The sequence below is a fragment of the Periophthalmus magnuspinnatus genome, chromosome 23 (genome assembly GCF_009829125.3).
Source record: "Periophthalmus magnuspinnatus isolate fPerMag1 chromosome 23, fPerMag1.2.pri, whole genome shotgun sequence".
Classification (NCBI taxonomy): domain Eukaryota; kingdom Metazoa; phylum Chordata; class Actinopteri; order Gobiiformes; family Gobiidae; genus Periophthalmus; species Periophthalmus magnuspinnatus.
In genome coordinates, this window is record NC_047148.1 from 22,481,679 (window position 1) to 22,496,033 (window position 14,355).

General features: G+C 40.6%; 3 protein-coding genes across 4 annotated transcripts in view; 2 read left to right on the plus strand and 1 right to left on the minus strand.

Annotated features, from left to right (window-relative positions):
• The window catches only part of tmem141 (transmembrane protein 141), a 44,059-nt gene that overhangs the window by 24,830 nt on the left and 4,874 nt on the right, over window positions 1-14,355 (plus strand). The window lies entirely within an intron of this gene.
• Window positions 922-4,232, minus strand: bspry (B-box and SPRY domain containing). 2 transcript variants are annotated; one of them, XM_033990375.2, is made up of 6 exons: window positions 3,820-4,232; window positions 3,204-3,302; window positions 2,179-2,409; window positions 2,074-2,099; window positions 1,871-1,995; window positions 922-1,632 (listed from the first exon to the last, which is right to left on the minus strand). In XM_033990375.2, the coding sequence occupies exons 1-6, from the start codon at window positions 4,174-4,176 to the stop codon at window positions 1,094-1,096; spliced, it is 1,377 nt and encodes a 458-aa protein (XP_033846266.1). In that variant the 5' UTR covers window positions 4,177-4,232; the 3' UTR covers window positions 922-1,093. The 2 variants fall into 2 exon arrangements, with proteins under 2 accessions (XP_033846266.1, XP_055087382.1); XM_055231407.1 differs by having other exon boundaries at window positions 928-1,632; window positions 3,811-4,232.
• Window positions 9,735-12,881, plus strand: zmynd19 (zinc finger, MYND-type containing 19). Its single transcript, XM_055231408.1, has 6 exons — window positions 9,735-10,025; window positions 10,912-10,971; window positions 11,040-11,146; window positions 11,334-11,474; window positions 11,553-11,733; window positions 11,967-12,881. Exons 1-6 carry the CDS (start codon window positions 9,975-9,977, stop codon window positions 12,108-12,110), a joined length of 684 nt encoding a protein of 227 aa, XP_055087383.1. The 5' UTR covers window positions 9,735-9,974; the 3' UTR covers window positions 12,111-12,881.

Below are 14,355 nucleotides of genomic sequence, written 5' to 3' on the forward strand. Positions count from 1 at the left end.
TGAAAATTACTGCTGTTAATGAGTTTTTTTAATTTATTTTGTCTCTTTAAAAAGTATCAAGGCCTGTGTTTCTTTACAATAAATCCAGGTCATTTTTATTTTGTTATTGAACACTGCATCCTCTTTTCTCTAGGCCGACCATGGAAATATAATAAAATCAGGAAAATGTTTTTGACAGTTTTTACAGCGACCAAAGAGTATTCATTCTACTGAAATTAAACTGTTTTATTTATATTTTTTTTACTATTCGTCTGAGTAAATCCTATGCATAAAATCTGAAAGAATAATAATTTTGAGTAAATATTACACATAAAATGCACCAGAATGCAGGAAATTACATATAACTTGCTGAAAACCCCCCAGACCCCCTAAAAACTTCAAATAAGTCCACAAAGTTTATAAATACAAACTGTGACATATTTTTTATAATGTATTTTATATATAATAGCTACAAACAGTTGACTTCTCTTAAATTAATTTATTAATCACTTTGTCTCATTACTTAAAACATAAAAACATATGGCTCTTTCTTTCTTTTGGTCTGAAATGTGCCAGTGTGGCTTTTTTGCTGTTAAACTTTGCACTGGTCGATCTCGCCCCAGGACAAAGGGGGAAGGGGGCGTGTCCAGCTCTGATCACAGGTCCATGAGTCGGACAGGGACTGTGCTGAAGTGACCGCAGAGAAACAAAATAGATCCATGCAAAAAAAGATCCATGGCAGTAATACATGTGGGTTTAACACTGCTGCCCTCTAGTGGTGGTGCACATAAAACCAATGACACATGTAAACACGCTTTTAAATTGAGTCAACGCTTCACAATGAAAAGGCACGTTTCTTTTTATTCTTAAAAAATATATTATATGCATATAATTAAAATAATACAAAATCTGCTGAATTTAATACAAAAAAACTGCATTTCACTGCGGTTTAGCTCTACAGTAAAGTTATTTTCATGCTAATCTAAAAACAAAATACACAATGTCACTGTTTAAAAAGTAAAGAATAAAGTAACAACACTAAATAAATACGTCTAACATTGAAACAAATGGAGCAGGACTTCTCTACATTCAAGAGTCTGTTTTTCAGAGTTTTTCACTTGTGCACTATGGTGATGCTCTGGTCAGTGACAGCACAGGCCGGCAGCAGTGGAGCCGTAAAGGTCTGTGTTATTGAGTACAGAATAGCGTTTGAGTCCGGCTCGTAAAACAGCAGAGTCTGACTGGGCCAGTCCAGCAGCACCCCGATCTTCTGGGGTTTCTTCACGACCTGCAGGGGCACTTTTTTCTCAGCGTGACAAAACGAATAGTCCCCATCGTAGTTCGACAGCACCCAGGACTGACTGTTATACCCCAGCCGCGCCCCGTTCCCTGAGCCTTTGCGCTCTAAACTTGCATAGCAGACTCCAACCTTAAAGGCCGCGCTCTGACCCACGTCCACGACCCAGCAGTGTGTGCCCGAGGACAGAGCCTGGGAGCCCAGAGCGTTGGGCCAGCTGTCAAAGCGAGCGGGGTCGTACGCACAGGGCTGACGGGACTTTTTGTTAGTGAAAGTCAGAGTGAAGAGGTCCTGAGACAGCGTCAGGAGAGGGCCGACGGTGCGTTCATCAAACTTGAAATAGGAGGTTCTGTGAGCTATGAAGAGAAGAAATAAAAACACATTAAAACCTTGCTCCAGTATACTCGAAATAGTATTACATTTCATCATTTTAATTGGGGCGTATTATATTTTTGTTACTGCAGAAATGAATTAACAAATAATAATCAAAGTCTCCTGTTCAAGATTTACAATTGGCAATATCCCACGATGCTTCACAGCGAGACCACGCCCCTAGTTAGAGTTAGGGCTCGTATAAAGAACTGAATAGCTCACCATTTTGTCCGAGCAGCACTGCAGTGGCCCACAGACCTCTGAGGAGTCTACTGTCGCTGCAGGTGGGGTTCAGGTTGAGCTGCTCCGTGTCACAGGGCTCCCCGACTCCCTCTGCCTCCTCCACTCTGACACAACACAGAACTGGTATTACTTCACAAAAAATACAGAAGAAACTGAAGAAGTGCTTTAAGATGAGCATTTACCGCTCTCCTATCTCCTGGGCAGAGGTCTGAGGAAGAAAAGAGGAAGTAAAGTGAGCTCCTTGTGATCAGTACAGGTAAAAACTGTCCATAAGATGAAACCCTCACCGCGAGCTGTGAGTCTGGAGTGTGCGTGAGCGTGTGCACCAAACGAGAGCGCGTTTGGGACAGATTGGCCAAGGCCTGCTTCCAGTGGGCCTGTTGAGTCAGGAGACACTGCTCCACCCGCTCCTCCTCCCTCTGCACCTCCTCCAGAAGCCGCTGCTCCTCTTCCTCCAGAGCCTCACGGGCTGCACTCACCTGGGCCAACACCTGCTCACGTGCGCGACTTGCGGCGGCCTAATCACAATAAAACCACGGATTAGTATCGTGTTAATGCATCTTTGTGATAATTTGAGCCATTTCATTTACGCCACTTCACATAAGAGTAAAATACATGTGAATAATTTCAAACAAACTCTTTATTCTACATTGTATTTTCAAAAGATTGGTAACAAGTCAGTGAGGAAGGAAATAGGAAAAAGGATTGTGTGTTTACAAGAGCAAAACACAATCAGCACAGCTCTGGGGAGTCGAGGGCGGCATGCAAGGACGGCAAATCCATGTTTTCTATTTTTCAGAAACAAAACGAACATGACCTGAAGCATATCACCCTTCCACAGCACAAACATTTGTAATAAAGCCACAATATGCAACTTTTCAGCTCCAAAAATAGACTAAAATACAAGTATGACGCTGTTTTTGTTTCATTTTGGTTGTGTTTATTGGCTTATATCTTCACAAACCCGACTCGTGTGTGGCCTGAGGGAGGGTTTTCGGCTTTCTCCTGCTTGTTTTCATGGAAATGTTTTTATTTTGGCTATAATCCTCTCTAAGGAGAATGTTCCAAAGTATGGTTTTACCTTTCTATTTCCATTGAATCATGCAGGTGACATGGTACCTCTAGAAAGTGACACACCATTAAAGAAATGTGCTGCTGCTCTAATTTTAACACAAATACACATAATTTTAGAGATTAAAAGGTCTGGATCTATTGCAATCACTGACTTGTTACATCATATAGTACAACAGGACAGACCTAAGCCAAGTGGACACATTTCTTTCCTCAGTGGAGACGTGCCGATGCTTCTCACCTGCAGCTTTTGTTCTTTGTCCGTCAAAGTGTGTTCGATGAAACGTTCGATCCTCAGAGCCTGCAGCTGTATTTTCTCACACACATCCACCAGCTGATTCTGTAGAAAACACAAATGATTACAACCTAAAGACAACAAGAAAATCCTGTTTCCCTAAATACCTATGGAGGAATCAGCTTGAAAAACCGCTTATAAAAACCTGGCACGCCCAAAAGACAATCGAAACTGACAGGTTGTCTCCAAAGGGGGCTGCCAAGCACAACATGTCTCTAAACAGAAATAACAGGCCTCAGAAAACTCTACATGTCACAGTGTTTCCTTTGTTTACTCAGCTGAAATAAGCCTTGTGAAATAAAATAGTCTTGGTCAATAATAACAGAACATTAGTTAATATTTAATAACCTCATGGTGATTAGGCTTTGAGAAGGAAACATGATTAAACTCAACTCAAGGTGGAGAAATGAAAACCTAAAGGAGCATCAGACACAGTGAACTCAAAAAAACTCAAACTAAAACTAAACTATCACCTATAATCAGCCTATAAACAGCCCAAACAGTCAATCTAAGACCCTCTGAGCTCGTCCCCTGTCCCAGAAGAGACACAGACCTCACATACCCTGACAGTGGACACTCTGGTGGACAGAGGAGTGACCGCGTGTCCACGGCACGGGCCCACGATGGCGCAGTGGGAGCAGATGAGCTTCTGTTCAGACGCACAGAACCAGTCCAGCTCGGCCTGGTGCTCCTCACAGAGCTCACATTCCCCGGAGAAGATCCCGGACTCGTTGTCCGAGGCCGCTGTGCGCGCGGCACCTGTCCCCTCCGGGTGTCCCTCCCCCTTCAGCTCCACGTCGCTTAAAACGGTGAAAATCGGCTGGTCACCCGCCATAATCGCGTTTTCCAGGGGCTTCTGGAGTCTGTCCTGCTCCTCCGATGAGCATATTAACTCACAAGTAACGAGTCCGTGAGACATGTCCCTGGAGCAGCAGGTGCACGTCCTCCTCCCGCGAGCGCAGTTACACAGGTGTAACAGGTGAACACGGAAGTGTGTCTGGAGACAGCCCTCTGCTTTTATTTGAGCGCATGGGCGTTAACTGTCCCACCCTAATGTGGATTAAATATTTTGTAATGAATCCCACTGTTGGCACGAGGTGAGAAATCACACCTGTTCATCCAGGTGGATCCACACTGAGGTTTATGTAAGACTAAAGACACTAAAGACACGTCCTCCTGTGTGTCCTGAGCATCCACCTTCACCTCATCAGGTCTGAATGTGAACAAACTGTAACAGGCACAGGTTTAGTGCTCTGTGTGTAACTACTTCATATATAAAATTACACAAAATGGTGTTTTTGTTTATTACAGTTTTATTTACAGTTTTGTTTGTTACACTTTTGTTGTTCCTCCAGCTGCTTCCTCTGTGTTTCTGTTTCTTTTTCGTGACCTTTGCCCCTCATATAAATCCAGGGTTTGAATATTTATTTGATTTTATTGTTTTATTGGTAATTGTTTTATTGCTTTTATATACATATTTATTATTTTAATTTTGCTATTTGATTTTAGTCTAAATGTTGATTTACTTAATTAGTTGTTTTTATTTATAATGTATTTGTGCAGCACTTTGGAAACTGCATTTGTTTGTGAAATGTGCTGTTTAAATAAAGTGGATTGGATATTGGGAAGAGGTCAGTCTATTATAATCCCCTGATTTAAATGTCCTTTTGTTATAATTTTTGCCTTTATTTACATCTGTAATTATATTCCACCTGTTTAAGTTGATATTGAGGCGTGATGTTGCACAGTTGTTTAAATTTATTCATGAGTCCATTATCTTTTCTCGTGTGGTTTTGGTCTGGACCAATAAACAGCGGCACATGTTGATCAGATTTTCTATTATTGTGAACGGATTAAATGGAAAGTGTCTTCTCCTTAAATCACCACAAACTACACAAAACAACACAACGCAGAAGTTCACAGGTAACATGTGCATATGGGTCAGGGTTATCTGACCTGTATGACCTGTGTGACCTGTATGACCTGTGTGACCCGTGTGACCTGTGTGTAGACTACAGGTCAGAACTACAGACTTAAACCTCTATAAATGATTTTAATGGATTGACCATCTTTATTTGTACAGCATTTCTCTTTTTCATGGGCCCTGTTTAAAATACAATACAAACAGAAAAACAAAACAAGTCCATATTAAACACTAAAAACAGGAGCAGTCTGTATAAAAGTTTGTTGTCAGATTCAGATAATTCAATTGCGACTGTGTCACCGTCTCCAGTCTTTTCTTTGAAGTGTTTCATTTTTGTGAAGTTTTGGTGCGACTTGTCCTTATTCTTATACATCATGTGACCTGGGATTAAATGTTCTGGTGTCAGTGATTAACAAACAGCTGAGGGATTCTGGGAGTTTTTCAAGTGTCTCTTATAGATACAGTTCTACAGTGATGTTCTCACAGGATGGACAACCCACTTTTTCACTTTTTCATAGAGAATACAGTTGTTTTATATATATATATATATATATACATATACATATATATATATATATATATATATATATATATATATATATATATATATATATATATATATATATATATATATATATATATATATATATATATATATGCTTCAGACGCTTCATGATCCACTCAATCAAAACTTTAGTTAAATCAATAAACAGAGCGACACAATCCTGTTTATCATCAAGGGCTGAGAAAATGTAATTTAAAACTTTTGTGTTTGTAGCGACAGGACTCTGCCCTTTTCTGAAACACGACTGATAAGATTAAAAATGGAGCATTTATTTAAATAAACTGTAACTTTTTTTGCAACTAACTTTTCTAAAACTTTTTCAAGACAAAGTCATTTAGACATTGGCCGGAAATGATTCACATTTGTAACTGTCCCACTTTTATGTAAAGAAAACGTGACATTTTCCATAATTCTGGTACAACTGCTATTTGAATTGATGAATTAAAAATATGTAAAAGAGGCTGAATTAAACATGGATCAGGTGGTACAGGAGGTTTGTGTAGGTCCATGTGTAGGTCCGTGTGTAGGTCCATGTGTAGGTCCATGTGTAGGTCCATGTGGAACTGGAGAGCAGGTTTCAGACAGAGGACAGTGAAACTTTTATGTGTCAAAAAACAAAGACAATTCATTATTACAACAAAGGGACATTGATCTCGAGTTCCTTTACAAATCTTAAAGTGAAGATACCAGTAGACTGTTTATAGACCTGTGATTTAGCCTACATTTAGCCTACATCTTTAATGAGAGAATAAACAGGCCTACATTTTGTTAAAAGGAGTTTGATTTTCCTCTGACACTGTCCAAACAGCAGCAGTGGTGTTACTTAAGTAAAAGTACAGATACTGGAGCAAAAAAATACACAAGTAAAACTAAAAGTATCACATGAAAGTACCTATTTAAGTAAAAGTATCAAAGTACCTGTTTAAAAATGTACTTAAAGAGTTAAAAGTAGATTTTGAGATAAAATGAAGCTTCAAATGTGGAGACTTTGATAAAGATTTGCCCTGAATTTTGTTCAAAAGAAACAATTGAATCAGTAGTTATTTTGTAGCTGTTTTTATTTGTATATTTTTCTTTTCTCAAACTATGAATGTGTTAAAAATAAACCCTCAACAATAGTACTTTTTACTTTTCAGTCCAGTTAAAAATGTAGTGGAGTAGAAAGTACAGATACTGCTCTCAAATGTACTGAAGTAAAAGTAAAAAGAATCCATTTTAAAATTACTTAAGTTCAGTACAGAGACCTGAAATTTTTACTTAAGTACTGTACTTTACTACTTTCCACCACTGCTTTCCATGTTACGAAAGGAGGAAGGACAATGGATAACTTAAACTTCAATAAAATCAACAATGCCACACTGAGGCTCAGACATGAACACACTTTTATGAAACTATTATTGTGATGAATTGGTCTTGTGTGATGACTGTTCATACTTTACTATTTTAAGATGTAATATTTATGGAACAGAATGAGTTAGAGTTCAGACGCTGACACCTTTTTATAGTTTTACAGATCAGATGAAAGCCTCAGCTGTGCATTTTTACAAAAACATGCAACTCCCCCAAAGTGCAATGAAAAAAATGTAAAATGAAATGCTGTTGTGATAAAGTTGTGGTCGTATGTCCCTGGTGAATGATTATGTTTGGCACTTTAGCCGTTAACTTGTTGGGTTTTTTTTTTATGTTCTTGCCTCTTCTGCTGCCAGGGCTTGTTGAGGGTGAACTATGAAATGAATGTTTAGACAAATGATTGATTTTAAAGGAACAGTATGTAAGATTTTGACATAAACACGATCCACCTGTGTCACCAGACATGAACTATACACACGTTTAAATCAAATATTGGTTTTACTAGTAACAATTCTCATTCTAATTCTGATTTATTCTTAATTACAAAACCACTGGACATGACATGTTGTTTCTGAATAGCACACCAAACCCAGCACCTGGAGCCAGTCAGTACTCAGTGCTAGTGCAGCCTCTGCAGCTGCATGTTGTCTATAGTCCTCTATGTGCAAGTTAAGGCTACTGGAAACACAGGTTCAGTTGTGATTGTAATATATTTTTAAGTTTAAAAACTGTAAGAGTGCAAGCTGCAAACTGTTCCTTTACTTTACATTGCTTGAATATATAAAATGAAAATACACTTTCCTATTGCACTGTAGGTTATTCCTTAAAACTACTGAACAACAGGTGAAATTTATAGTAGATCTCACTCATTTCTCCAGACATAGCTACAGCCTCATGAAATTGGAACACAAACAGAAGCTGATTATTCACACAAAGCGAGCTCTTCGGACGGAGCCGTGTGACTAAGTAACAGAAGGGCTTGAAAAATGCCAGGGCCATCCCTGCTGAAAGGCTAAACAGGCTCCCACCATCCAAAGAGCATGAGCAGAGACGAGGACACCTTGTCCCACACATGGGAGTCATCACACAGCCATCATGTGACACAGGCAAACAAGTAGCCTATTTTACATCCAAATCAAATCCAAATTTCAGCACTGCTTCTCTGTCTGCTCCTCTGAGCAGTCTGAAGAACGGTGAGCAAACTTATAACTAAACATAACTCAAATCACTGTGGGCCCCATGTGGCTTACGGAGAAAAAACATTAAAAAATCAATGTCGAGGTCCAGAGATGTCTTTTCAGTGGATTTATTTCCATGTACAAACACACAGGTTTAGATGTTTAAGGTCTATTTGGTGCATCTCCTGTGATTGGTAAAAAACATAGGCCCACCCAGGTGCATTCTGGTCTATGTGAACCACCCACCTGTGTCCCCCAGACCCCACAGAATAAACCAGAACAGAGAAAAGGGGCAAAGCTAAAAAATAGTGAATTAGACTGAACAAATGAGCAAAACATAAGAAATATTAACATAGCATATATATATATATATATATATATATATATATATATATATATATATATATATATATATATATATATATATATATATATATATACAAAAAAACAAAAACTTAATCAACTAATTTAGCATAAATAAAAATAGGCAAATGGCTCCTACACTCTGGCCCCTAAACAATAACTATTAAACTAACTAAATTAAACGAGCTATTCGTTGATGCACCTGAACAGGACAGATGGAGGACTGTAGGACAAGGAGCAGGACAGAGACACATAGAGGTTTGAGTTTAGTTTTAGTCCATAGGCAGAGATTGGTCACTGGCCTCTCCATCACACAGGTTTTGATGTTGAGCTGCACAGAGTAATCCACGTCTCTTGAGTCTGTGTTTACTGTCAGGACTCTGCCCGTCTCCAAGTGTCCTCTGTGGACAGTGACATCTGCAGCACTGTCTCCAGGACAGATGTTTCTTCTCGACCTCATGCACTTCTGTCTTTCCTGCAAGATGGGTAAGTACTCAGAGAGACATCTTTTCCTAAATATTTCTGTTATGTATTGCACTTGTCTCCACGTTTTCTTTAAGTACAAGTCTTTCTTTTCAAACAGACCAGGCGCCATGTCAGGTTTGATCTTTAATGTGAGGATGTGTTTGGTCAGCTGGATCATCAGAGACTGGAGTTAAAGGTCTGTCATTTAAACTGGCCTCAGGTTCACAGAGCACAGCAACTTCACCAGCCACAATCTCCTTCATCAGAATGTAATCAGAATGTAATCAGAATGTAATCAGAGTACATTTTCAATGTTGATATCAGATCAAAATGCTAATGGTGTTTACGATAAAAAAAAATAAGCAAATTTTTTTTTAATTTCCTGAGTAGAAATGTCAGCTCGTTTGCTTTTCTACAGAAAAAATAAATATAGTTTGTAATTTGATCTCTTGGGGAAAAACTGATCTGTTGTCAAAGCAACGGACATTTCGCGCGAAAATTGCAGTGTTTGGTCACGAGCGTGAAGTGACGTAACAGATTAAGGACCGCCCTGTTAAAAACCCGCGCACATGATTGGTCAAAGAGGTCTGACGTCGTCTATTAAAAACGAACAGTTCTGTTCCATTGGGCCGTCCGCGCGGTCCCGCCTCCCCCGCCCCCAGCCTCCTGCGCCAGCGGTGTGTCACAGCCTGAGCCGCCGGAGCGACCCGAGGGAGGCTTCTTCTCGTCGGTCAACCCGAGCTAATACCACCGCGGGGCTGAGGAGCCGCCTCACCACGTTTAAGCGGTGTACCGTGTGTCTCTCTGCAGCTGTCCCAGCCCTCCGCGTCCCAGCTCCCTGTCCCAGCTCCGTGTCCCAGCCCTCCGTCCTCATGTCGGACTTCAAGCTCGGGATCGTGCGGCTGGGCCGTGTGGCCGGGAAGGTGAGCTGCCATGTGCGGCGGGGGAGGCCCGGGGGGCCGCTTAAATCACTCAGACCTAGTGTTGTTGTCTTAGCGGGGCCTTGTCTGGGCTTGTAGCTTCTTTAAGTCGTCTCTGGGCGGGAGACTGTTCGCTTCGTGGCAGATGTAGTTGTCTTTAGTAAATTACAGTCGTGTCTGCAGACGCGCTCAGGAGCTAAAGCTAACGACGTAAGATGGAGATGATCGGTGTAGAAGAACTTAACACCAGCTCCTGTTTGTGCTGAACACTCATGTGGACGCCTTTACGTGTGTCTTACGGTTGATTTGGCTGAATTTAGTCCTTGAATTGTTCCAATCCTCCGATGCTAGCGCTAGCTGTTAGCCGTGCTTCATGCTAGCTTTAGCGTTAGCCGTGTGAGGATTACACGGCGTGTCTATAAAGGGGAAGCCATTGCTCTATCAGCTGGTCGTCTTTATTGTTCAGACTGACAAAGCTCTGGGACAGTGGCTCTACAGACTCTAAACCTGACAGTCCCTGTCTCTGCTGGGCCTGGAGGAGCTGGAAGTGTCTTTGTGAATGATGACGTTTGGCCCTTACAAATGTCACAAGACACCCAGATATAAAGCCCCGCAGATCAGCTGCCCCCCGCTGACTGACAGGATTCTTGGACTGTCCTGTTCTGCAAACTTCACTCCCGGTGTCTCGCTCCTGGAGAGTTTTTATCACTCACTGCCTGAAGCAAACAGCTCCATTACTCCATTTGCTCTTGCGTTAGATTCTTAATGAATTCTAATTTTATAATTGCTTCACCGTTGGTTAATTGCAATGTATTTTATTAAATATTAACATGCTATTAAAGCCACATGGCTTAAAAGGAAATGTTCACGTTTGCCCTTTTTGTTTCAGACAAAATACACACTGATAGATGAGCAAGATATTCCACTTGTGGAAAATTATGCTTTTGAGGTAGGTTCCTAACTTGCCCACATAAGTTATTTAGGTGCAATCAATTACAAACTTATTTTTATTTCCAGGCGCGCATGGAAGTTGATGCAGATGGAAATGGGGCCAAAATCTTTGCATATGCTTTTGATATTGGCAAGGGTCGCTGGGCAGGAAGGCCACTGCATGAGTTGCTTTGGTGAGTTATAACATTTTGTTTTATAACGTTTTGTTTCTTTTTTGGAAAGTTATTCATTAAGTTTGTTCACTGCATAAACAATTGCTAGACTATAAAAAAACAATGCATTTTAACCAGTGTTGTAAAGTCGGACACTGCAGCAGTTCTACTTTTGAATGTGCATTTATCACAAACCTTTATCCATCAGGGAGAAGCACCGAGGAGGCATTGCACCTAGTTTTCAAGTCATCCACATCAATTCTGTAACAGTGGACAACCGGTTAGACAACCTTCGACTAGTGCCAGTAGGATGGACCCCCAAACCTGAGGAAATTTCTAGCAAACAAAGGTATGTAATTACTGCCTCTAATACACAGATAAAATATATTCTAGATTTTTTTTCTTGATGATTAAATGTTGTTTCCAGAGAGCAGTCTCTTTACTGGCTAGCCATCCAGCAAGTACCTGCTGACCCAGTGGAAGAACAATATTTGGAACTGAGCCGCACGCGCTACTACAACGCCAATGGAGAATTAGTGGAGGAAGAGGAATGCTCCTGCACCTACTACGAATGTCACTACCCTCCATGTTCACTAATTGAGAGGAGGGTATGTGCGCTTCATGTTTCACTTCACTATTACAAGAACTGCTTTTTGGAAAGGGTGCATAATGTGTTAATTCATCTTATTATAGTGGCTTGACACCAAAGGCTCTAGTTTGGGCACCTTTGATTTGATTAACTCTCATCAAACATAACAAAACAACCATTTTCATCACATACAATTTTGCCTTCTAAAATCAGAATCTGATGCAGTTTTTTTTTTGTGTGTGTGTGTTTTAGCTCCGGGAATTTAATATCTGTGGTCGCTGCCAGGTAGCCCGGTATTGCGGCTCCCAGTGCCAGCAGAGGGACTGGCCCGCCCACAAGAAGCAGTGCCGTGAACGCAAGCGGGTTCTGGCCCTGGAGTCTGAGCCTGAGCGGTGATCTACCGTTATCCTCATCTGGGACATGGCGAGGAGATAAAATGGGTGGGATGGGTAACACTTTATGGGATGTGAACCAAGATGAATTCAAAGATGAGACTAATGGTGGAAAGGCGTTGATTTTCCAAGGACTCAAACGATTTGGAAGGCAAAAAAAAAGACCTGTACCATTTCCCAGAACTGATCAATCCTCATAGCTTGTGTTTATGTGGATAATGGGGAAACGGTAAATTATTTTTGTCTTCATTATTCTCGAGGGAAGGACCACTCTTGAGCTGTACTTGCTGCTATGGGTTTTGTAAGCGAGGGGGACAAACATCCTTGGACCACAGTTGGACATAGACGCTTGTCAGTATCGCCTCTAGGTGTGTAGACATCCGTGCAAATGGGGACCCAGGAGCTTTGGTACCTGTCATTCTGCTGGCACAACCACAAAATGGACCTTTCACTGTACTGCTTCCCCCTGACGTTTGATACACAAAGCTGCTGTCATGGTCACCTCAACCGCCTCACTGTCAAACTCCCCTCACAGCCAACTCTGATTTCACTAGACAAATCGCACTACCAGTATTGAGTTGTGTCCGTATGCGTGTTTGCTGCATATTTGTACTAAGAGATGAAAATGATCAAATTTAAGGCAGGGCAATGTTTGACTTTTGCCTTCACAAGGGCCACGTGTCACTGTTTTAACTTAATATTTAAACATTGAATTTGATTTAAAATATTTCACCTATTCTATATAATAAAGTAGCTGCCGAACACAGGCTTTAAATTTGTTACTGGTTTTAAATGTTGTCACGTTTTCATGTTTATAACACGGTACCAAATTAGCTAAAACAATGTTAAATTTACATCAGACTTTTTATCATTCAAGATGTGATCCAAAGTTGGGTTTTCCAAAGCATCTTTTCGTCTTTATTTTCTTCTTTGTCTGTTGCTTTTTAATTTATGAACCGTCTGATTAGTGTACAAGGCTTCAGTTTCCGCTGTGAAGTTTTGCTTTTGGGCTGTTCACTTTACTCCAGAAGTTGCCGTGGGCGCCGCCATCGTCATTCGGGTTGTATTATTTTGCATGGGGCAAATAAGTTCTACAGGGACTACAGAGCCGTTTTAAAGTCTCCCGGAGGATCAGTGCAGTGTTGACTTGTTGCACGTAAACACTGAACATTTGACACAAATCAATCTACTTTATATCATATTTTAGTAGCAAAACGTTCCCCAAATTCTCCCTTGAAATGAACGTGATTCCCACTTAACCGGACGTGCGTGGTACAGTCGCACTTACGGCTAAAGTGGGCGGGGCAGAACACCATTTCTGTCCTGCAGCATGGTGACATCAAGCCTAAAAGTTATCACAGGGCACATTTTAACTACCAAGGGGGAAGGGGAGGTGAACACTTTAACCATATTGCTTATTTATTAAACGAATTGTTAAGGTTAATTCCTATTTCTGCTATTTACCATTTTAAAACTGCGCGCACCGACTGTCAATTCTTCCATTTGACAGGTTTCATGGTGTAGAAAAAAAAAACAAACTTGAATTCCTCCTTTTTGGTTTTTCCCTTAGACAACTGTTCAAGTCACATTGTTCAGTGTCAACTTCGGCCTAATCACCTGCCTTCCTTGTATTACCTTACTTGTAATGCACACATGCTTACTGTGTCTTCTTGTGTCTTAGGTGTGGAGTCCAGACACTTACAAAGCATGTGGTATGATTTACATGCGACGTGGTGATTGTTGACCTTTGTATGAATGATGATTTTCACTGCACTAAGACGAAGATCCGATGTTTGGTGCACATGTCCGAGTGGAGCTGAAGGGGTGTGCGTGTGTTTGTGTGTGTGCGCGTGTGTGTATATAGACGTGTCTGAGAAATTGTTTTGTATCAGCATTAATCACATAGAAATAAAGAGCTACAATATGTGAATGAAGTAAAATGGTGGCGCTTGATTTTCCTGTCTAAATGATAATGCACATTGAGTTAGGTAAAAGTATAAATGAGTTCAAGTTATTGTAATTTTAAATAAAGTCCTTTTATAAATATCCTTGGTGAAGAGAAAGGAGGAGTAGTGTCATTCCTATATGCCCATATGCTCCTTGTTTTAGCTAAATAGGTTCTTTTCCCATAGTGTTTGGCAAAAAAAAGGGAAAAAATGCTAGCAGATGTTCTAACGATGTTGTAACTTAAGCTTTAAAATGGTACTTGTGTGTCAGGGGCTGCATTTCTTCCATCTGCCACTTTGCAT